At 46.7% G+C, this 21823-nt stretch overlaps 1 protein-coding gene across 2 annotated transcripts in view; it reads left to right on the top strand.

Annotated features, from left to right (window-relative positions):
- Positions 1–350: 350 nt before the first annotated feature.
- uba2 (ubiquitin-like modifier activating enzyme 2) overlaps positions 351–21823 on the top strand; it is a 66988-nt gene continuing 45515 nt past the window's right edge. Inside the window, exons 1-6 of one of the 2 annotated variants that reach the window (XM_068049039.1) lie at positions 351–552; positions 4300–4383; positions 10208–10278; positions 11640–11704; positions 17034–17134; positions 17847–17968. In XM_068049039.1, coding sequence (XP_067905140.1) covers positions 415–552; positions 4300–4383; positions 10208–10278; positions 11640–11704; positions 17034–17134; positions 17847–17968 — 581 coding nt within the window. In that variant the 5' untranslated portion in view covers positions 351–414. The remainder of the gene's footprint in view (positions 553–4299; positions 4384–10207; positions 10279–11639; positions 11705–17033; positions 17135–17846; positions 17969–21823) is intronic. The other variant, XM_068049038.1, reaches the window with a different exon arrangement.

The following is a 21823-nucleotide window of genomic DNA, read 5'->3' on the forward strand; positions in this document are numbered from 1 at the left end:
GGTTCCTGTAGGTGGCGCTGTGCTTGGAGGACTCCTTCCCAGTTCCTGTAGGTGGCGCTGTGCTTGGAGGACTCTTTAAGTTCCTGTGGGTGGCGCTGTGCTTGGAGGACTCTTTGCCAGTTCCTGTGGGTGGCGCTGTGTTTGGAGGACTCATTGCCGGTTCCTGTGGGTGGCGCTGTGTTTGGAGGACTCATTGCCGGTTCCTATGGGTGGCGCTGTGTTTGGAGGACTCATTGCCGGTTCCTATGGGTGGCGCTGTGTTTGGAGGACTCATTGCCGGTTCCTATGGGTGGCGCTGTGTTTGGAGGACTCATTGCCGGTTCCTATGGGTGGCGCTGCCTGCGGAGGCCGCGGTCGAGTCCTCGGCTTTTCTCGGCGAGCGCTGGCTGAGTTTGGGTCCTTTGGCTGAGCAACATGGCGCTGGTTGGCCCACTGTCCCGCGCTCTGTCGGAGCGGTTGTCCAAGTGCCGGTTGCTGGTGGTGGGCGCTGGTGGCATCGGCTGCGAGCTCCTCAAAAACCTGGTTCTTGGCGGCTTCAGGGACATCGAGGTGGTAAGGAAGGAAAATTCGAGGCTGCGGGAAGGCCGGCCGGGCCAAGGCGCGGGAAAGGCGGGATATGAGGTGGCGGCGTTCGGGAGAGAGGCCTCGCCATGGAGGACAGATGGGAGGATGAGGTCTCGGTCCTGGGACTCGCTCCGAACTTTAAATCCGGCTTTTAGCGTCCAGTGGGAACGGAAAGGAGATGGTATCCCCTGGGCTGTGGGGGAGGGGTGGGGAGGGTGTCCCCCGGGTTGTGGAGGAGGGGTTTGGAGGGTATCCCCCGGGCTGTGGAGGAGGGGTGGGGAGGGTGTCCCCCGGGTTGTGGAGGAGGGGTTTGGAGGGCGTCCCCTGGGTTGTGGGGAGGGTGTCCCCCTCCCCCGGGTTGTGGAGGAGGGGTGGGGAGGGTGTCCACCTGGGCTGTGGAGGAGGGGTTTGGAGGGCGTCCCCTGGGTTGTGGGGAGGGTGTCCCCCTCCCCCGGGTTGTGGAGGAGGGGTGGGGAGGGTGTCCACCTGGGCTGTGGGGGAGGGGTTTGGAGGGTGGCCCCTGGGCTGTGGGGGAGGGGTTTGGAGGGTGTCCTTCCGGACTGTTGGGTGGGGGAGGGGAGAGGAGAGTGTCCCCCTGGCTGTGGATGAGGCGGGGGGTATGGGGGTCTCCTGGCTCTGGGTGGTTGGGTGGTGTCCCTTAGCTGTGGATGATTGGTGGGGGAGCGGGTGTTCTCTAGCTATCGGTTTGGGTGAGGGTGTCCCCGGGCTGTGGGGGAAGGGCATCACCTGGCTGTGCATGGTGATGGTGGGAGGGCTCCCCTAACTGTCAGTGGAGTTGAGGGTGTTCCGGGCTGTGGGTGAGGTGGTGGGAGAGAGATGGGGTGGAGATTGTTCACGGGGTGGGGTGGGTGGTGGCTTGAAGAGAGACTGCCCCCTGGGCTGTGGGTGAGGCAGGGTGATTGTGCCTGGGGAGAGAGCACATTGCAGGAGCTCAGGACTGTGATTCCTCAGCACCAGGATCCACTGGGGATATCCCACTGAACCTCAGCCTGGAGCCATTGGGAGACGCGAAGGTTTGAGCTGCCCATAATTAGAGGTGCCTTTCTGAAGAGGGTTTAAAATGAGGCCTATCTGTCTGTTCAGGTTGACACAAAAGATCCCGTAGCACTATTTGAAGAGCCAGGAGAGTTCTCCTAATGTCTCGGCTAATATTTATTCCCCAGTCAACAGTATTATAGTCACGGACAAACCTTTGTAAAATGTTCCCAGTCATCAATATTCCCTTTGGAATGAACTGATCTGTGTCACAAGTCAAAATGGAGACTGCAGGAACATTAGCTGACCAACATGACTGAGGCATGTGAATAAAAAGACCGCTAACCTAATCTGTGTGTTGTTTCAGTAGCGAGTTCACACAGCCCCATATTGAAAGCAGTTTGTACAAGGTTCCGCAGTAAAGAAAGACTTGCATTTATATAGTGCCTTTCAGGACATCCCAAAGCGCTTTATAGTCAGTGAAGTACCTTTGCAGTGTAGTCACGTTTCAATGATGGAGGGAGGGGGGTAACACGACAATTTGCACACAGTGATAAGATAAATTGTTAGATGATCTGTTTTTGTGATGTTGATTGAAGGATAAATATTGGTTAGGGCACCATGGAGAACTCCCCTGCTCCTCTTTGCAATTGTGCCCTGGGATCTTTCACATCCACCTGAGAGGTCAATCTGGGCCTCGATTTAATGTCCCCGAGAAACGGTAACTCTGACAGTGCAGCACTCCCTCAGTACTGCACTGGAGCGTCAGGTTAGATTTTGAGTTCAAGTCTTTGGAGTGGAACTTGAACCTGCAACCATCTGACTCAGACGAGTGTACTACCCACTGAACTAAGGCTGACATCCCAGGGTGAACCTGCGGTGACTTTCACTTCCAGATTGTGCACAGTAGCTTTAGGTTAGATTAAGTTATATACTGGCAAAATACCTACTTTTGGGCCCTGAAGCGTTGCTGTTAGAATAGAAGAGGGGGAATGTTCCGTAGCAACAGCAGGAGCTGAAATAATCGGGCATAAAGTTAAAGAAGGAATAAACAATTACAAAGCAGTACATCACATGAAAGTGCTGGTACTTTAGATTGACTGCACTAGTTGCATTCAGTGCTTCATTGTGTCAGACACTTTGAGACAGTGATGCTGCGATAAGACACTATATGAAAAGCTTATTCTTCCTGTTCTATTTGGACCATTGCACCAGTGCTGGTACTTTGAAAGAGCTATCTCCCTCAAATCCCATCCCATGCCTTCTCTCCTTTACCCTTTTGAAAGCTATTCTGGATTCTGCTTTCCCACTGTTTCAGATCTGGCAATCCCGTATCCTAAAATGCTCTCCATAAAAATATTCTTTGTTCTTTTGTGAGCATCTTAAATTTGTGTCATTGAGTAATTTGTGGCAAAGAAGGAGACCATTCGGCCCATTGAGTCCATGCTGTCTCTCCACAGAGCTATGCAGTCAGTCCCACTCCCCTGCTCGATCCCCATAGCCCTGCAAATTTATTTCTCTCAAGTGGCCATCCAACTTCCTCTTGAAGTCATTGATCGTCTCCACTTCCATCACCCTTGTGGGCAGCGAGTTCCTGGTCATTAGCACCTGCTGTGTAAAAATATTCTTCCTCATATTCCCCTTGTATCTCTTGCCCAAAACCTTCAATCTCTGTTCCTGGTCCTTGTACCATTAGTTAATGGGAACAGTTTTTCTTTGTCTAACGTAGCTAAACCTGTCATAATCTCATACACTTCTATTAAATTTCCCCTCAATCTCCTTTGTTCTAAGGAGAACAAACCCAGCTTTTCCAACCTAGCCTTGTAACTAAAATCCCCCATCTTTGGAACCATTCTGGTAAATCTCCTCTGCACCTTCTCAAGGACCCTCACATCCTTCCTGAAGTGTGGTGACCAGAACTGAACGCAGTATTCCAGTTGGGGCTCAACCAGAGCTTTACTATAGTTACTGATTCACCAAACGGTGGAAATAGTTTTCTCAGTTTAGTTTATCAAAAATCTGCCTTATTTTCAACATTTTCTTCAGATTTTCTCTGTTCTAATGAAAAGAACTCCAGGTTCTCTCTTCTCTCCTCGTAGCTACAGCCTCTGATCCCTGGCATCATAATAAATCACTTCAGCGCACCCTCCAGGACTTTGACTTGCTTCCTAAAGTGGTATATCCAAAACTGGGTACATTACGTTTTGTTCCTTAAGGTTGCTTAATATGTTAATTTAAATTAAAATAGTGCGACAAAAAGTCTCCTTTTATTTTATCAAATTGCTTTATCTGAACTTTCAAGCAAATAAACAGTTTTGAATTAGAATCAGATTGTATTCTAACTGTGGCCTTACCAATGATTTGTCCAGGATTAACATTAACACATTACCGTGTCCCAGTTTGTAAAACCTCACATCGAATATGCTTTTTCAAAAAATAGGTTTATGAAATTGTTTATCAGCCTGTCCTCTCAGTGCTGCTCATTGTTTGGGTGTGAATTCTCCCATGCATTGATTTCCTGATTCAGGGTATTATTGGAGGAGAGCTTCCAGGTTCAGACCTGGTACATTTGTCCTTCAGATTTCTTTTTTCAAATTCCCCAGTCTCCTTGTGGACAAATGTCTGGTTTGTGATTAAGAATATACTGAGAGATGGTTCCGATCCTGAAGGTTTATTTCACTGTTGTGTCATCTCTGCAAAAGATTAGACTTGTAATGATCTACCTTCACTTGTTTATAGGTGGATTTGGATACTATCGATGTCAGCAACCTCAACCGACAATTTCTCTTCCAGAAGAAGCATGTTGGAAAGTCAAAAGCTCAGGTGAGAGACTTGGCTCCTGTTTTTCCTTGCCTCTATAAAGCACTTTGTGATGTTCTACATTAATGGTTTTATTGTTTCATGACTACTTTTTTTAAAAAATCACACTTAAAAAGCTAGACCTTTCCTGTTGGGTTTTCATCTGGGCAGTGACCCTGTAAATGGAAAGGTTCCAGCTCAGGACGAAACTTCGCTGTTTCCTCCTCCTGGCAGCTTTCTGTGAAATTATTTGCCTCCCTTGTGTTGGGAGATTAGGCTGAGGAGACTCTATGAATTGTACACAGCCTGTTGGAATAGCTGTTCTTCATTCTGCCTTCTTCTTTAAGCTTCTTACAGCAACAAAGAAAAATCTTGCATTTTATATAACACTTTTCACAACCCAGGTACGTTTCTCCCCCACTCTCCCACTGTGTACCAATGATCTGGGACTTCAGTTATGTGGAGAGACTAAGGAAACTTGGATTGTTCTCCTTAGAGTAGAGAAGATTAAGGGGAGGTTTGCAAAATCATGAAGGGTTTTGATAAAGTACAAAATGAGAAACTGTTTCCAGAGGCAGAAGGGTCGGTAACCAGTGGACACAGAGTTAAGGTAATTGGCAAAGCCATCAATGGGGATTTCTTAAAGGAAAATGGTGTTTGACTAACTTGATTGGGTTCTTTGATGAAACAGAGAAGGTTATGCAGTTGATGTTGTGTATATGAACTTTCAAAAGGTGCTTAACAAGTATCACAGAATAGACCTGGCAAATTTAATGCCCATGGGATTAAAGGGACAGTGGCAGCATGGATACAAACTAAGAGATAAAAAGCAGAAGAGTACGGTGAGCAATTTTTTTCAGACTGAAGGGGGAAGTATATAGCGATGTTCCCTAGGGGTCAGTATTCAGACACTTTTTTTTAAATTATATATTAATGACCTGAACTTGGGTGTACATGGCATAATTTTAAAGTTTGCAGATGATATGAATTTCGCAAAGCAAACACTGAGGAGGATAGCATCCGATGCAGGATGGCAGAGTGGCGCAGTGGTTAGCACCGTAGCCTCCCAGCTCCAGTGACCCAAGTTTGGTTCTGGGTACTGCCTGTACGGAGTTTGCAAGTTCTCCCTGTGACCACGTGGGTTTCCGCCGGATGCTCCAGTTTCTTCCCACAGCCAAAGACTTGCAGGTTGATAGGTAAATTGGCCATTGTAAATTGCCCCTAGTGTAGGTAGGTGGTAGGAGAATGGTGGGGAAGTGGTAGGAATATGGGATTAATGTTCTTCTTTTTTCTTTTGGGCCTCCTTATCTCGAGAGACAATGGATACGCGCCTGGAGGTGGTCAGTGGTTTGTGAAGCAGCGCCTGGAATGGCTATAAAGGCCAATTCTGGAGTGACAGGCTCTTCCACAGGTGCTGCAGAGAAATTTGTTTGTCGGGGCTGTTGCACAGTTGGCTCTCCCCTTGCGCCTCTGTCTTTTTTCCTGCCAACTACTAAGTCTCTTCGAATCGCCACAATTTAGCCCTGTCTTTATGGCTGCCCGCCAGCTCTGGCGAATGCTGGCAACTGACTCCCACGACTTGTGATCAATGTCACACGATTTCATGTCGCGTTTGCAGACGTCTTTATAGCGGAGACATGGACGGCTGGTGGGTCTGATACCAGTGGCGAGCTCGCTGTACAATGTGTCTTTGGGGATCCTGCCATCTTCCATGCGGCTCGCATGGCCAAGCCATCTCAAGCGCCGCTGACTCAGTAGTGTGTATAAGCTGGGGGTGTTGGCCGCTTCAAGGACTTCTGTGTTGGAGATATAGTCCTGCCACCTGATGCCAAGTATTCTCCGAAGGCAGCGAAGATGGAATGAATTGAGACGTCGCTCTTGGCTGGCATACGTTGTCCAGGCCTCGCTGCCGTAGAGCAAGGTACTGAGGACACAGGCCTGATACACTCGGACTTTTGTGTTCCGTGTCAGTGCGCCATTTTCCCACACTCTCTTGGCCAGTCTGGACATAGCAGTGGAAGCCTTACCCATGCGCTTGTTGATTTCTGCATCTAGAGACAGGTTACTGGTGATAGTTGAGCCTAGGTAGGTGAACTCTTGAACCACTTCCAGAGCGTGGTCGCCAATATTGATGGATGGAGCATTTCTGACGTCCTGCCCCATGATGTTCGTTTTCTTGAGGCTGATGGTTAGGCCAAATTAATTGCAGGCAGCCGCAAACCTGTCGATGAGACTCTGCAGGCACTCTTCAGTGTGAGATGTTAAAGCAGCATCGTCAGCAAAGAGGAGTTCTCTGATGAGGACTTTCCGTACTTTGGACTTCGCTCTTAGACGGGCAAGGTTGAACAACCTGCCCCCTGATCTTGTGTGGAGGAAAATTCCTTCTTCAGAGGATTTGAACGCATGTGAAAGCAGCAGGGAGAAGAAAATCCCAAAAAGTGTGGGTGCGAGAACACAGCCCTGTTTCACACCACTCAGGATAGGAAAGGGCTCTGATGAGGAGCCACCATGTTGAATTGTGCCTTTCATATTGTCATGGAATGAGGTGATGATACTTAGTAGCTTTGGTGGACATCCGATCTTTTCTAGTAGTCTGAAGAGACCACGTCTGCTGACGAGGTCAAAGGCTTTGGTGAGATCAATGAAAGCAATGTAGAGGGGCATCTGTTGTTCACGGCATTTCTCCTGTATCTGACGAAGGGAGAACAGCATGTCAATGGTCGATCTCTCTGCACGAAAGCCACACTGTGCCTCAGGGTAGACGCGCTCGACCAGCTTCTGGAGCCTGTTCAGAGCGACTCGAGCAAAGACTTTCCCCACTATGCTGAGCAGGGAGATTCCACGGTAGTTGTTGCAGTCACCGTGGTCACCTTTGTTTTTATAGAGGGTGATAATGTTGGCATCGCGCATGTCCTGGGGTACTGCTCCCTCGTCCCAGCACAGGCATAGCAGTTCATGTAGTGCTGAGAGTATAGCAGGCTTGGCACTCTTGATTATTTCAGGGGTAATGCTGTCCTTCCCAGGGGCTTTTCCGCTGGCTAGAGAATCAATGGCATCACTGAGTTCCGATTTGGTTGGCTGTATGTCCAGCTCATCCATGACTGGTAGAGGCTGGGCTGCATTGAGGGCAGTCTCAGTGACAGCATTCTCCCTGGAGTACAGTTCTAGGTAGTGCTCAACCCAGCGGTCCATCTGTTTGCATTGGTCAGTGATTATGTCCCCCGATTTAGATTTGAGGGGGGCGATCTTCTTGATGGTTGGCCCAAGAGCTCTCTTCATGCCATCATACATTCCTCTGATGTTTCCGGTGTCTGAGGCCAGCTGAATATGACTGCATAGCTGTTGCCTATGGGATTAATGTAGGATTAGTATAAATGGGTGGTTGTTGGTTGGCACAGACTCGGGCCGAAGGGCCTGTTTCAGTGCTGTATCTCTCTATGACATAGGCTGGTAAAATGGTCAGGCGCATGGCAGATGAAATTTTACCAGGGAAGTGTGAAGTGATACATTTTGGTAGGAAGCATGAGAGGGTGCAATTTAAAAGTGGTGCAGAAACAGTACAGAAATCTTTAAAGGTGGCAGGAACAGTTGAGAAGTCTTTTTTTTAAAAAAGAGGATGATATATGCTTTGAGGTGCAGGGCAAGTCTAGAATACATGGAGTGTTTTGTACTTTGTATCGGTGTTTACTAATGAAAAGGATGCTGACAAAATATTAGTAGAAGGGGGGGATGGGGTGAGAATTGGATGGGTAGGTTGTACTGGAAGGCTGGCTATGTTTAGAGTGGATAAGTCACCTGGTCTGGATGGCTTGTATTCCAGGTTGTTAGAGGGAGTGGAGATAGCAGAAGGATTTACCATAATCTTGCAATCTTCCTTAGATATGGGGGTGGTGCCAGAAGATTGGAGAGTGGCAAATGAGACACCTTTATTCAAACAAGGGTGTAAGGACATTCCGAGTAACCACAGGCTGGTCAGTTTAACATTAGTGGTGGGTAAGGTTTTAGAAACAGTAATCAGGCAAAAAAATTAACTGGCACTTGGAGAAGTTTGAGTTAATTTTTTTTTATTCGTTTCATTGGATGTGGGAGTCCCTGGCTAGGCCAGCATTTGTTGCCCGTCTCTAATTGCCCTTGAGAAGTTGGTGGTAAGCTGCCTTCTTGAACTGCTGCTGTCCATCTGTTGCGGGTACTCCCACACTGCTGTTAGGGAGGGAGTTCCAGGATTTTGATCCAGTGACAGTGAAGGAATTGTGACAAATTTCCAAGTCAGGATTGTGTGTTGCTTGGAGTGAACTTGCAAACGCATTTGCTGCCCTTGTCCTACGTGGTAGAGGTCGCAGGTTTGGAAGGTGCTGTCTAAGGAGTCTTGGTAAGTTGCTGCAGTGCATCTTGTAGATGGTACACACTGCTGCCACTGTGTGTCGGTGGTGAAGGGAGTGAATGTTGAAGGATGGGGTGCCAGTCAAGCGCGCTGCTTTGTTCTGGATATTGTCGAGCTTCTTGAGTATTTTTGGAGCTGCACTGATCCAGGCAAGTGGAAAGTATTCCATCACACTCCTGATTTGTGCCTTGTCGATAGCAGACTGGCTTTGGGGAGACAGGAGGTGAGTTACTTGCTGCAGAATTCTTGTAGCCACAGTATTTATATGGCTGGTCCAGTTCCGTTTTTGGCCAATGGTAACCCCCAGGATGTTGATGGTGGGGGTTTCAGTGATGGTAATGCCATTGAACATCAAGGGGAGATGGTTAGATTCTCTCTTGTTTGAGATGGCCATTGCCTGGCACTTATGTGGTGTGAATGTTACTTGTCACTTATCAGCCCAAGCCTGGATGTTGTCCAGCTCTCGCTGCGTATGGACATGGGCTGCTTCAGTATCTGAGGAATCGTGAATGGTGCTGAACATTGTGCAATCATCAGCGAACATCCCCACTTCTGACCTTATGATTGAAGGAAGGTCATTGATGAAGCAGCTGAAGATGGTTGGGCCTAGGACACTACCCTGAGGAACTCCTGCAGTGATGTCCTAGGACTGAGATGATTGACTTCCAACAACCACAACCATCTTCCTTTGCGCTAGGTATGACTCCAGCCAGTGGAGAGTTTTCCCCTGATTCCCATTGACTCCAGTTTTGCTAGGGCTCCTTGATGCCATACTCGGTCAAATGCTTGTGGGAGAATCCATGCTACTGTTGAGCGAGTGAGTTTTTAATGAGAAACTGACAGTTTTGTGGTCACTTTTATTGATACCAATTTTTTTTAAATTCCAACATGTGGAACTCCCGACCTAACAGCACAGTGGAAGCACCCAAACCACACAGACTGTAGCAGTTCAAGAAGCTAGCCAACCACCACCCTGTTGAGGGTAATTAGGGATGGGGGAGTAAATGTCAGCCTTGCCAGCAACACCCACGTCCTGAGAATGAATAAAAGAAAAATTTGAAGATCAGATTAAAACTGAGAACCAAAAAAAAGGCTTTTACTTCCTTTACTTAATAAAGATTCCAGGTGTCCACAGATGGTACTAATGAATCCAATAGGGAAATAAGGAAATGTTTCGTTATTCAGAGAATGTGGAACACTCTACCACGGGAAGTGGTTGAGGCAAATAGATTAGATGCGCTCAAAAGGAAACTAGACGGGTACATGAGAAAGAAGGAAGTAGAAAGATATGCTGAAAGAATGAGAAGAAATGGAAGGAGACTTGTGGAAACACCAGCACATACTAGTCGGGCTGAATGGCCTTTTTCTGTGCTGCATATTCTATTCAGGATCTGCAGCAGACTGTTATTGGCTTGGATGGGTCTGGAATACATTTTGTTTGATCCTCTGTTTTAATTTGGTTTGCAGGTGGCCAAGGAGAGTGCCTTACAGTTCTGCCCTGAGGCCAGGATTATAGCTTACCACGACAGCATCATGAAGTAAGTGTTATCTTTTGTCCACCCTTGTTCTGGATCACAGAGGGTGTGTCTGCAGAACAGTGTACTTTGTTTTTAAAGCAGTGATTGGGAGAGCTGCTGTGTTACCTGAGAAATGGAGGACTGGTTGTGAATCTGAAGAGTGAGAATGCACCTTGAGCTATGGTAGCCCAGTGCTGCTTTCCTGGTCAGACAGTGCCTGTTCCCGTCAACACACTTAAAGAACTAGCATTTACATAGCACCTTTCACCACCTTCAGGGCGTCTCAAAGTATCTTCATTTAACCTTGCTGATCTCTATGTACACTTCATCTTCTCATAGCATGCTGGACCGGTAATTGGATTTTCAGTCACTTCTTTAAAAGTCCTATTGTTGCATTAGGTTCAAATGTTGTTTGCTGCAACTGATTGACTTGCTGGGCCATTTCAAAGGGCAGTTAAGAGTCAACCATGTTGGTGTGGGACTGGAGTAACTATAGACCCAGACCAATAAGGATGGCAAGTTTGCTACCGTTGAATGAATTGAGGTTTTAATGAGAATCTGACAGTTTTGTGGTGACTTTTATTGATATCAGTTTTTTTTAAATTCCAAGATGCTGGAACTCCCTACCTACCAGCGCAGTGGGAGCCCCCAAACCACACAGACTGTAGCAGTTCAAGAAGTTAGCCAACCAGCACCCTCTTGAGGGTAATTAGGGATGGGGCAGTAAATGTCAGCCTTGCCAAGGTCAAATTAAAACAGAGACCAAAAAAAGGCTTTTACTTCCTTTACTTCATAAAGATTCCAAGTGTCCACAGATGCGCCACCAAGGCCTGTTATGTTGGGAGACTTCGAGTCCATTCAATCAAGCAAGGAGATCAGGAATGAATTTTTTAAAAAACATGAGCCTTGCTGAAAGCAAGTTAAGAAGCAATTTCTCATCTCAAGATCTGAATGTAGCCCTACCAGCCTCAGCTTTGTTGGATTAAGTGACCTTTCCCAATTCTTGACTGTTGTGGCATTACTTGTCCGACTGATCGATGAGTTGCTGCTCCGATAGCTCAGATAGTGCAGATGCTGTCCAGTGTGGAATTGAGCCTCCCATGACAGCTCCATCCAGAGGTATCTGAAGCTCATGCTCTGCAATGCACAATGACCTGTGTGCAGCTCCTTACTTTCCCCTCTTGCCATGATCCCAGAATTTTCTCTATTAGATTTCTAATCTTTTGGGGTGATGGCCAATAGGTTGGGAATTATCATGCAGAATTACAAGAGAATGTAATGTTCTGAAAGAACTGTTGTGACAGTGGTATGTAGTTTTGATTTTTTTCATCTTGTTTGTGGACACCAGTTTAAAAGAGTGCTTTCACTTTTGTTTCCCACAGCCCAGGTTATAATGTGGAATTCTTCCGGCAGTTTACGCTTGTGATGAATGCTTTGGATAACAGGGGTAAGAATTTCTGGGGCTTAGGGCTCTGCTGGTTTGAAGCAAGAGTGATGGATGGTTGATGAATGCAAGCAAGGGTAATAGATTTAGTAGGAAATTTCCTTTTTCAATTGTGATCAGGCCATCTGAATGATGAAATTATAAATACATTACATTCCCCATAGCAACAGGAGGAGGCCATCTAGCCCTTCGAGCCTGTACCATTCCGTTAGATCATGACTGATCTGCACCCAAACTGCACATACCTGCTTTGACCCATATTATTTGATAACCTTACCCAATAAAAAAAAATCTATTCATTTTTGATCTCGAAAATTTTTGTTGATCCACAGATTTTTTGGGTAGCGAGTTCCAGATTCCCATCACCCTTTATGGGAAAAGTGTTTCCTGATGTCATTCCTAAATGGCCTGGCTCTAATTTTAAGACTTATCCCCCTTGGTCTTGATTTCCCCACCATTGTTTCTCTGTATCTACCCAATCAAATCACAATGACTCAGCACAGAAGGAGGCTCTTCAGCCCATTGTGCCTGTGCCAATTCTTTGAAAGTGTTATCCAATTTGTCCCACTGCCCCACACTTCCATAAGAGCATAAGAAATAGGAGCAGGAGTAAACCATATGGTCCCTTGAGCCTGCTCTGCCATTCAGTAAGATCATGGATGATCTTCCATAACAATACCTCTTTCCTGTCCCCCATTTTCCTCTATTCTCTTAGTGCACAAAAATCTATCAATCTCAGTCTTGAATATACTCAATGACCAAGCATCCACAACCCTCTGGGATAGAGAATTCCAAAGATTCAAACCCTTTGAATGAAGACATTTCTCCTCATAGTCTTAGATAGCTGACCCCTTATCCTGAGATTATGACCCCTAGTTCGAGACTCTCCAGTCTGGTAGACGGTGCTTCCCATAGTCCTACAAATTTTTCCCTTTATCATTTTAAACGCCTCAATCAGATTTCCCAACATGCACTCCACCCCCCACCCCATTGGAAACTCAATGGACTAGAAGCTAAGATTATGAGCCCCTTCTTGTGAGAAAGGAAAATCTTACTGTCCTCTCAATCCAGTGACACGGAGGGCAGTCATTAGAACTCCTGCTGCTGGCTCTGGGTGAGACCAACTGAGCAGGAACCACGATCAAACTTGGGACCTTCCTAATCTTCATGCCTCAGTGAGTCGCTGCCTTAACCAGTGAACCATCAGAGCAGCAAATGTTAATGGTCATTTGGCTCAGAAAATGCCAGAATCGAGAGGCTGTTCGGAATGATTGCGTTGTAAATGGCGTGTGAGGAATGGTGAGATCAGTGCAACAGCTTTTTGTTGTGCTTTCAGGCAGCATAACAATTCCTCTGAGTCAAAGTTCCTTACATGACTGGTCTGCAAGGTCACCAGCTGGATTTGGCAGAGAACAATACTTTTCAAAACTCAAATTAGAACATAGAACATTACAGCGCAGTACAGGCCCTTCGGCCCTCGATGTTGCGCCGACCTGTGAAACCATCTGACCTACACTATTCCATTTTCATCCATATGTCTATCCAATGACCACTTAAATGCCCTTAAAGTTGGCGAGTCTACTACTGTTGCAGGCAGGGCGTTCCACGCCCGTACTACTCTCTAAGTAAAGAAACTACCTCTGACATCTGTCCTATATCTATCACCCCTCAACTTAAAGCTATGTCCCCTTGTGTTTGCCGTCACCATCCGAGGAAAAAGACTCTCACTATCCACCCTATCTAACCCTCTGATTATCTTATATGTCTCTAATAAGTCACCTCTCCTCCTCCTCCTCTCTAACGAAAACAACCTCAAGTCCCTCAGCCTTTCCTCGTAAGACCTTCCCTCCATACCAGGCAAAATCCTAGTAACTCTCCTCTGCACCCTTTCCAAAGCTTCCTATAATGCGGTGACCAGAACTGCACGCAATACTCCAGGTGTGGCCGCACCAGAGTTTTGTACAGCTGCAGCATGACCTCGTGGCTCCGAAACTCGATCCCCCTACTAATAAAAGCTAACACATCATATGCCTTCTTAACAGCCCTATTAACCTGGGTGGCAACTTTCAGGGATTTATGTACCTGGACACCAAGATCTCTCTGCTCATCTACACTACCAAGAATCTTCCCATTAGCCCAGTACTCTGCATTCCTGTTACTCCTTCCAAAGTGAATCACCTCACACTTTTCCGCATTAAACTCCATTTGCCATCTCTCAGCCCAGCTCTGCAGCCTATCTATGTCCCTCTGTAACCTACAACATCCTTCGGCACTATCCACAACTCCACCGACCTTCGTGTCATCCGCAAATTTACTAACCCACCCTTCTACACCCTCATCCAGGTCATTTATAAAAATGACAAACAGCAGTGGTCCCAAAACAGATCCTTGCGGTACACCACTAGTAACTAAACTCCAGGATGAACATTTGCCATCAACCACCACCCTCTGTCTTCTTTCAGCTAGCCAATTTCTGATCCAAAGCACTAAATCACCTTCCCAGAGAATCCTAGGATAAATCCCATCTGGCCCAGGGGACTTATCTATTTTCACACTTTCCAAAATTGCTAACACCTCCTCCTTGTGAACCTCAATCCCATCTAGCCTAGTAGTCTGTATCTCAGTATTCTCCTCGACAACATTTTCTTTCTCTACTGTAAACACTGACGAAAAATATTCATTTAACGCTTCCCCTATCTTCTCTGATTCCACACACAACTTCCCACTACTATCCTTGATTGGCCCTAATCTAATTCTAGTCATTCTTTTATTCCTGATATACCTATAGAAAGCCTTAGGGTTTTCCCTGATCCTATCCGCCAATGACTTCTCGTGTCCTCTCCTTGTTCTTCTTAGCTCTCCCTTTAGATCTTTCCTGGCTAGCTTGTAACTCTCAAGCGCCCTAACTGAGCCTTCACGTCTCATCCTAACATAAGCCTTCTTCTTCCTCTTGACAAGCGCTTCAACTTCTTTAGTAAACCACGGCTCCCTCGCACGACAACTTCCTCCCTGCCTGACAGGTATATACTTATCAAGGACACGCAGTAGCTGCTCCTTGAATAAGCTCCACATTTCGATTGTGCCCATCCCCTGCAGTTTCCTTCCCCATCCTACGCATCCTAAATCTTGCCTAATCGCATCATAATTTCCTTTCCCCCAGTTATAATTCTTGCCCTGCGGTATATACCTGTCCCTGCCCATCGCTAAGGTAAACCTAACCGAATTGTGATCACTATCACCAAAGTGCTCACCTACATCTAAATCTAACACCTGGCTGGGTTCATTACCCAGTACCAAATCCAATGTGGCATCACCCCTGGTTGGCCTGTCTATATACTGTCAGAAAACCCTCCTGCACACACTGGACAAAAACTGACCATCTAAAGTACTCGAACTATAGTATTTCCAGTCAATATTTGGAAAGTTAAAGTCCCCCATAACAACTACCCTGTTACTCTCGCTCCTGTCGAGAATCATCTTCGCTATCCTTTCCTCTACATCTCTGGAACTATTCGGAGGTCTATAGAAAACTCCCAACAGGGTGACCTCACCTCTCCTGTTTCTAACCTCGGCCCATACTACCCCAGTAGACGAGTCCTCAAACGTCCTTTCTGTCGCTGTAATACCCTCCTTGATTAACAATGCCACAACCCCCCTCTTTTACCATCTTCTCTGTTCTTACTGAAACATCTAAATCCTGGAACCTGCAACATCCATTCCTGTCCCTGCTCTACCCATGTCTCCGAAATGGCCACAACATCGAGATCCCAGGTACCAACCCATGCTGCAAGCTCACCCACTTTATTCCAGATGCTCCTGGCGTTGAAGTAGACACACTTTAAACCAAGTTCTTGCTTGCCAGTGCCCTCTTGCGTCCTTGTAACATTATCCCTGACCTCACTACTCTCGACATCCTGTACACTGGAACTACAATTTAGGTTCCCATCCCCCTGCTGAATTAGTTTAAACCCCCCTGAAGAGCGCTAGCAAATCTCCCCCCCAGGATATTGGTACCCCTCTGGTTCAGGTGAAGACCATCCTGTTTGTAGAGGTCCCACCTACCCCAGAAAGAGCCCCAATTATCCAGGAAACCAAAACCCTCCCTGCTACACCATCCCTGCAGCCACGTGTTCAACTTCTCTCTCTCCCTATTCCTCGCTTCGCTGGCACGAGGCACGGGCAACAACCCAGAGATAACAACTCTGTTTGTTCTCGCACTAAGCTTCCACCCTAGCTCCCTGAATTTCTGCCTCAAACCCCCATCTCTCTTCCTACCTATGTTGTTGGTGCCTATGTGGACCACGACTTGGGGCTGCTCCCCCTCCCCCTTAAGGATCCCAAAAACACGATCCGAGACATCACGAACCCTGGCACCTGGGAGGCAACACACCAACCGTGAGTCTCTCTCGTTCCCACAGAACCTCCTATCTGTTCCCCTAACTGTGGAGTCCCCAATGACTAATGCTCTGCTCATCTTCCCCCTTCCCTTCTGAGCAACAGGGACAGACTCTGTGCCAGAGACCTGTACCCCATTGATTACCCCGGTAAGTCGTCCCCCGCAACAGTATCCAAAACGGTATACCTGTTGTTGAGGGAAACGGCCACAGGGGATCCCTGCACTGCCTGCTGGTTCCCTCTCCTTCCCCTGACGGTAACCCATCTACCTACTTCTTTTACCTGAGGTGTGACTACCTCCCCATAACTCCTCTCAATTAACCTCCTCCGCCTCCCGAATGATCCGAAGTTCATCCAGCTCCAGTTCTCTAACGCGGTTCTCGAGGAGCTGGAGTTGGGTGCACTTCCCGCAGATGCAGTCAGCAGGGACACTCTTGGCGACCCTTACCTCCCACATTCTGCAGGAGGAACGTTCAACTGCCTTAACCTCCATTCCCACTATTCTAAATTCCCAACAAATCTACTGAAAACCAAAAAAAAGTCAAAACTTGTTAGCTTAGCAATCCATTGCATTAAAGGAGCAGGTGACTAGGGGGAGGAAAAAAATCACAGTGTAAGTTTGTAATGGACAGTAACCTCCCGCTGTGTGCGCTGGCACAGAATGGCACAGCTGTCCCTGTACTGCGCCAGGGCCACTTTGTGTACAGCAGTTCAGCATTCTTCCTCCTTTAACTCAGGAACTCTCCCAGTTTGTACTGGGACAGTACTCTCTCCCAATTACAAAATGAAGTGCCTGATACTTTTTGAACGGGTACGTTTTGTTTAGATTGCGTACATATATTCAGTTGCTTGAATGAACAACAATTGCTGCTTCACGGTTGATCAAGTGTACAGATCCCTTAATATTGCTTCTGTTCGATCTATTGTATTTCTTCAGCTGCCCGTAACCACGTGAATAGAATGTGTTTAGCTGCTGACATTCCTCTTATAGAGAGTGGAACTGCAGGATATCTCGGTCAAGTCACTGTTATCAAAAAGGTATTGTTTACTTATATTCTGTGTCAATTAGTTTATAATTTAATAAAAAGAACCCCAACATTCCCAATTTTCTGTGCTCCTTTTCATGCAGTGCTGACTGTCCCTGTGGTACGGATGCCACGGGCACCAGCTGCCCTCGGTATCTTGCTCTCAGTGAGAATTGTTTATGTGAGCTTCAGCTGATTGTTGGAAGGTGGTAGTTGTAACTCCTGAGCCTGATGCTGTCCTCATCTCGTGTCTATACACAGATACACCTTCCCAGCAGATGTTGCTGGATAGTGATCAGGAGTGGGGACCCTGCATGAGATTTAATTTATATCCCAGGGAGAAGCCAATTCAGTTCCCCAATTATTCTGCTGTTTGAGATTAGTTAACTCAAGTGTGCAGATGGTAGTGAAATGGTTCTGGTACTGAACGAGCATTCTCGAAAGCCTTTTCTGGGATAGGTCCCTACATTGGCCTTGTCACAGAGTGTTCACCTGAAAGAAAACTGCATCCTTGAAACAAAAAACTGCATCTTTGAACCTAAAAACTTGTCCAGTCATGACTAGCCTTGCAGTTATTACTGTCCTCTCTGAGGATTGCCCTCCTTTCCTCAGTGTGGTCACCTCTTGTTATCGCATGCTGATTTTTCTCATAACACAGCAGAGACAGTGAGTGAGAGACTGGGACCTGCCCTGATGCTACTGAAATTAAAATTCTCTTTTTGCAGGGAATAACGGAATGCTATGAGTGCCAGCCCAAACCAACGCAGAAAACATTTCCAGGTTGCACAATCCGAAACACTCCGTCAGAGCCAATCCACTGTATCGTATGGGCAAAGTACCTCTTCAAGTAAGGAGCAGGATCAGTTCTGATGAAAGGTCATCAACCTGAAATTTTAACTCTGTTTCTCTCTCCACAGATGCTGCCTAACCTGCTGAATATTTCCAGAATTTTCTGTGTTTATTCCAGAGAAGCGTTTGCCTCTCTGTGTATATGTGTGTCCATCTGAGTGTGTCTGACCATTTGTGTCTCAACAGCTAATGTGCCTCCAGTCAGATTTACACCCCTGTCACAGTAACGAATGCTCTTAGCAAAGTCACGAATGATATCCTGTGTGACTGTGACAAAGGTAGACTGTCTCTTCTCGTTCTTCTCAGTCTGTCTTCAACATTTGATACAGTTGACCACACTATCTGCCTATCCACCATCATCCAGCTGAGTGGGATTGCGCTCGCCTGGTTCCATTCTTATCTACCTAATTGTAGCTGGAGCATCACCTGCAATGGCTTCTCCTCCCACTCCCACACTGATACCTCTGGTGACCCACAAGGATCTATCCTTGGCCCGTCCTATTTCTCAACTACATGCTGCCCCTTGGTGACACCATCCAAAACATGTCAGCTTTCACATGTATGCTGACAACACCTGTCTCTGTCACCACAATCTCTCTCGATCCCTCCACTGCCGCTAAATTATCAGACTTTCTCCAACATCCAGTACTGGATGAGTAGAAATTTCCTGCAATTAAATATTGGGAAGACAGAAGCCGTTGTCTTTAGTCTCTGCCACAAAACTTTACTCCCCAGCCACCAACTCCATTTCTCTCCCTGGCAACTGTCAGGTTGAATCAGACTGTTCACAACCTTGGTATCACATTTGACCCTGTGATGAGCTTCTGACCACGTATCCACACTATCACTAAGACTATCTATTTCCACTTCGTAACACTGCCTAATTTTGACACTGGCTCAGCTCATTTGCTGAAACCCTCATCCGTGCCTTTGTTATCTCCAGACTTGACTATTCCAACACACTCCTGGCAGATGTCCCACATTTTACCCCGATAAATTTGAGGTCATCTGAAACTCTGCTGCCCGTGTCTTAACTCGCACCAAGTCTCATTCACCTATAACCCATGTGCCCACTGGCCTACATTGGCTCCCGGCCAAACAGTGGCTTGATTTTGAAATTCTCATCCTTTTTTCAAGTGCTTTGCCCCTCCCTAGCTTTGTAATCTTCTCCAGCCCAACAACCATCTAAGCTTTCTAATTCCTCTCATTCTGGCCTTGTGCATCCCCGATTTTAATCGGTCCACCTTTTGTGGCCTTGCCTTCAGCTTCCAAGGCACTAAGCCCTCCTTAAAACCTCTTTGCCTCGCCACCTGCCTTTCCTCTAAGATGCTGCTTAATCCCTACCTCTTCGACCAAGCTGTAGGGGAGACAGTGGCGTAGTGATAATGTCACTGAGCGAGTAAACCAGAGGCCCAGGCAAATGTTGTGGGGTCATGGGTTCAAAATTCACTGTGGCAGCTGGTGAATTTAAATTCAAAAAATTAATAAATTCAATTAATTAATGAAAAAATCTGGAATTGAAAGCTAGTCTCAGTAATGGTGCCATGAAACCATTATTGATTGTCAGTGATGGTTCACTAATGTCCTTTAGGGAAGGAAATCTGCCGTCCTTACCTGGTCTGACCTACATGTGACTCCAGACCCACAGCAATGTGGTTGATTCTTAACTGCCCTCTGAAATGGCCTAGCAAGCCACTCAGTTGTCAAGGGCAGTTAGGGATGGGCAACAAATGCTGACCTTGCCAGTGATGCTCACATCCCATGAAAATAATTTTAAAAAGAGCCATCTGTCCTCATTGCCTTATGTGAATCAGAATCAAATTTTGTTTTATAATGCTCCTGTGAAACATCTTGGTTTATCATATTGAAGGTACGATATAAATACAAGTTTTTGAAATGGTTGACCGTGTATGTGCAGCAGGCTTGCTTTGAACACATTAGTGTATTTGATATCTAGCAGGGCTATGGGGATAGAGCAGGAGAATGGGACTGACTGGCTTGCTTTACAGAGAGGCAGGATAGACCCAATGGGCCGAATGGCCTCCTTCTATGCTGTAATGACACTCTCACCTTGTGCCTGACACAGGACTTGTGGGAGGGCGAGGCTTGATTATTTTTTTCCAATGCAATAATGAATTTTTTAACTTGTGAGGCATCATGGAAGGTAGAGGCACCTTGAAGCCATGTTCACACCATGTGTATGGTAGCCTAATGGCAATGGCCCTGACTAGCAATCCAGAAGGTGAGCATCAAATCTCCTCGTGGCAAGTTGAGAAATTGAGTTCAATAATTTGTGGGTAGGCACCAGATAAAATTAGCATGAAAATTCTCAGATTGTCATAGATTCCAACTAGTTCACTAATATCCTTCAAGAAAGGGAAGCTGGGTCCTTACCTGGTCTGGTCTACATTTTTTAATTCATTCATGGGATTTGGGCGTTGCTGGCCAGGCCAGCATTTATTGCCCATCCCTAATTGCCCTTGAGAAGGTGGTGGTGAGCTGCCTTCTTGAACCACTGCAGTCCATGTGGGGTAGGTACACCCACAGTGCTGTTAGGAAGGGAGTTCCAGGATTTTGACCCAGCGACAGTGAAGGAACAGCGATATAGTTCCAAGTCAGGATGGTGTGTGGCTTAGAGGAGAACTTGCAGGTGGTGGTGTTCCCATGCATTTGCTGCCCTTGTCCTTCTAGTTGGTAGAGGTCGCGGGTTTGGAAGGTGCAGTCGAAGGAACCTTGGTGCGTTGCTGCAGTTCATCTTGTAGATGGTACACACTGCTGCCACTGTGCATTGGTGGTGAAGGGAGTGAATGTTTGTAGATGGGATGCCAATCAAGCAGGCTACTTTGTCCTGGATGTTGTCGAGCTTCTTGAGTGCTTTTGGAGCTGCACCCATCCAGGCAAGTGGAGAGTATTCCATCACACTGCTGACTTGTGCCTTGTAGATGGTGGACAGGCTTTGGGGAGTCAGGAGGTGAGTTCCTCACCGCAGGATTCCTAGCCTCTCACCTGCTCTTGTCGCCACGGTATTTATATGGCTGCTCCAGTTCAGTTTCTGGTCAATGGTAGCCCCTAGGATGTTGATAGTGGGGGATGGTAATGCCATTGAATGTCAAGGGCAGATGGTTAGATTCTCTCTTGTTGGAGATGGTCATTGCATGGCACTTGTGTGGCACGAACGTTACTTGCCACTTATCAGCCCAAGCCTGGATATTGTCCAAGTCTTGCTGCATTTCTACATGGACTGCTTCAGTTTCTGAGGAGTTACGAATGGTGCTGAACATTGTGCAATCATCAACGAATGTCCCCACTTCTGACCTTATGATTGAAGGAAGGTCATTGATGAAGCAGCTGAAGCTGGTTGGGCTGGGACACTACCCTGAAGAACTCCTGCCGTGGTGTCCTGGAGCTCAGATGATTGAGCTCCAACAACCACAACCATCTTCCTTTGTGCTAGGTATGACTCCAACCAGCGGAGAGTTTTCCCCCTAATTCCCATTGACCTCAGTTTTGCTAGGGTTCCTTGATGCCGTACTTGGTCAAATGCTGCCTTGATGTCAAGGGCAGTCACTCTCACCTCACCTCTGGAGTTCAGCTCTTTTGTCCATGTTTGAACCAAGGCTGTAATGAGGTCAGGAGCTGAGTGGCCCTGGCGGAACCCAAACTGAGCGTCACTGAGCAGGTTATTGCTAAGCAAGTGCTGCTTGATGCACTATTGATGACACCTTCCATCACTTTACTGATGATTGAGAGTAGGCTGATGGGGCAGTAATTGGCCAGGTTGGATTTGTCCTGCTTTTTGTGTACAGGACATACCTGGGCAATTTCCACATTGCAGGGTAGATGCCAGTATTGT

The sequence above is a fragment of the Heterodontus francisci genome, chromosome 17 (assembly GCF_036365525.1).
Source record: "Heterodontus francisci isolate sHetFra1 chromosome 17, sHetFra1.hap1, whole genome shotgun sequence".
NCBI classification, from domain to species: Eukaryota; Metazoa; Chordata; class Chondrichthyes; order Heterodontiformes; family Heterodontidae; genus Heterodontus; species Heterodontus francisci.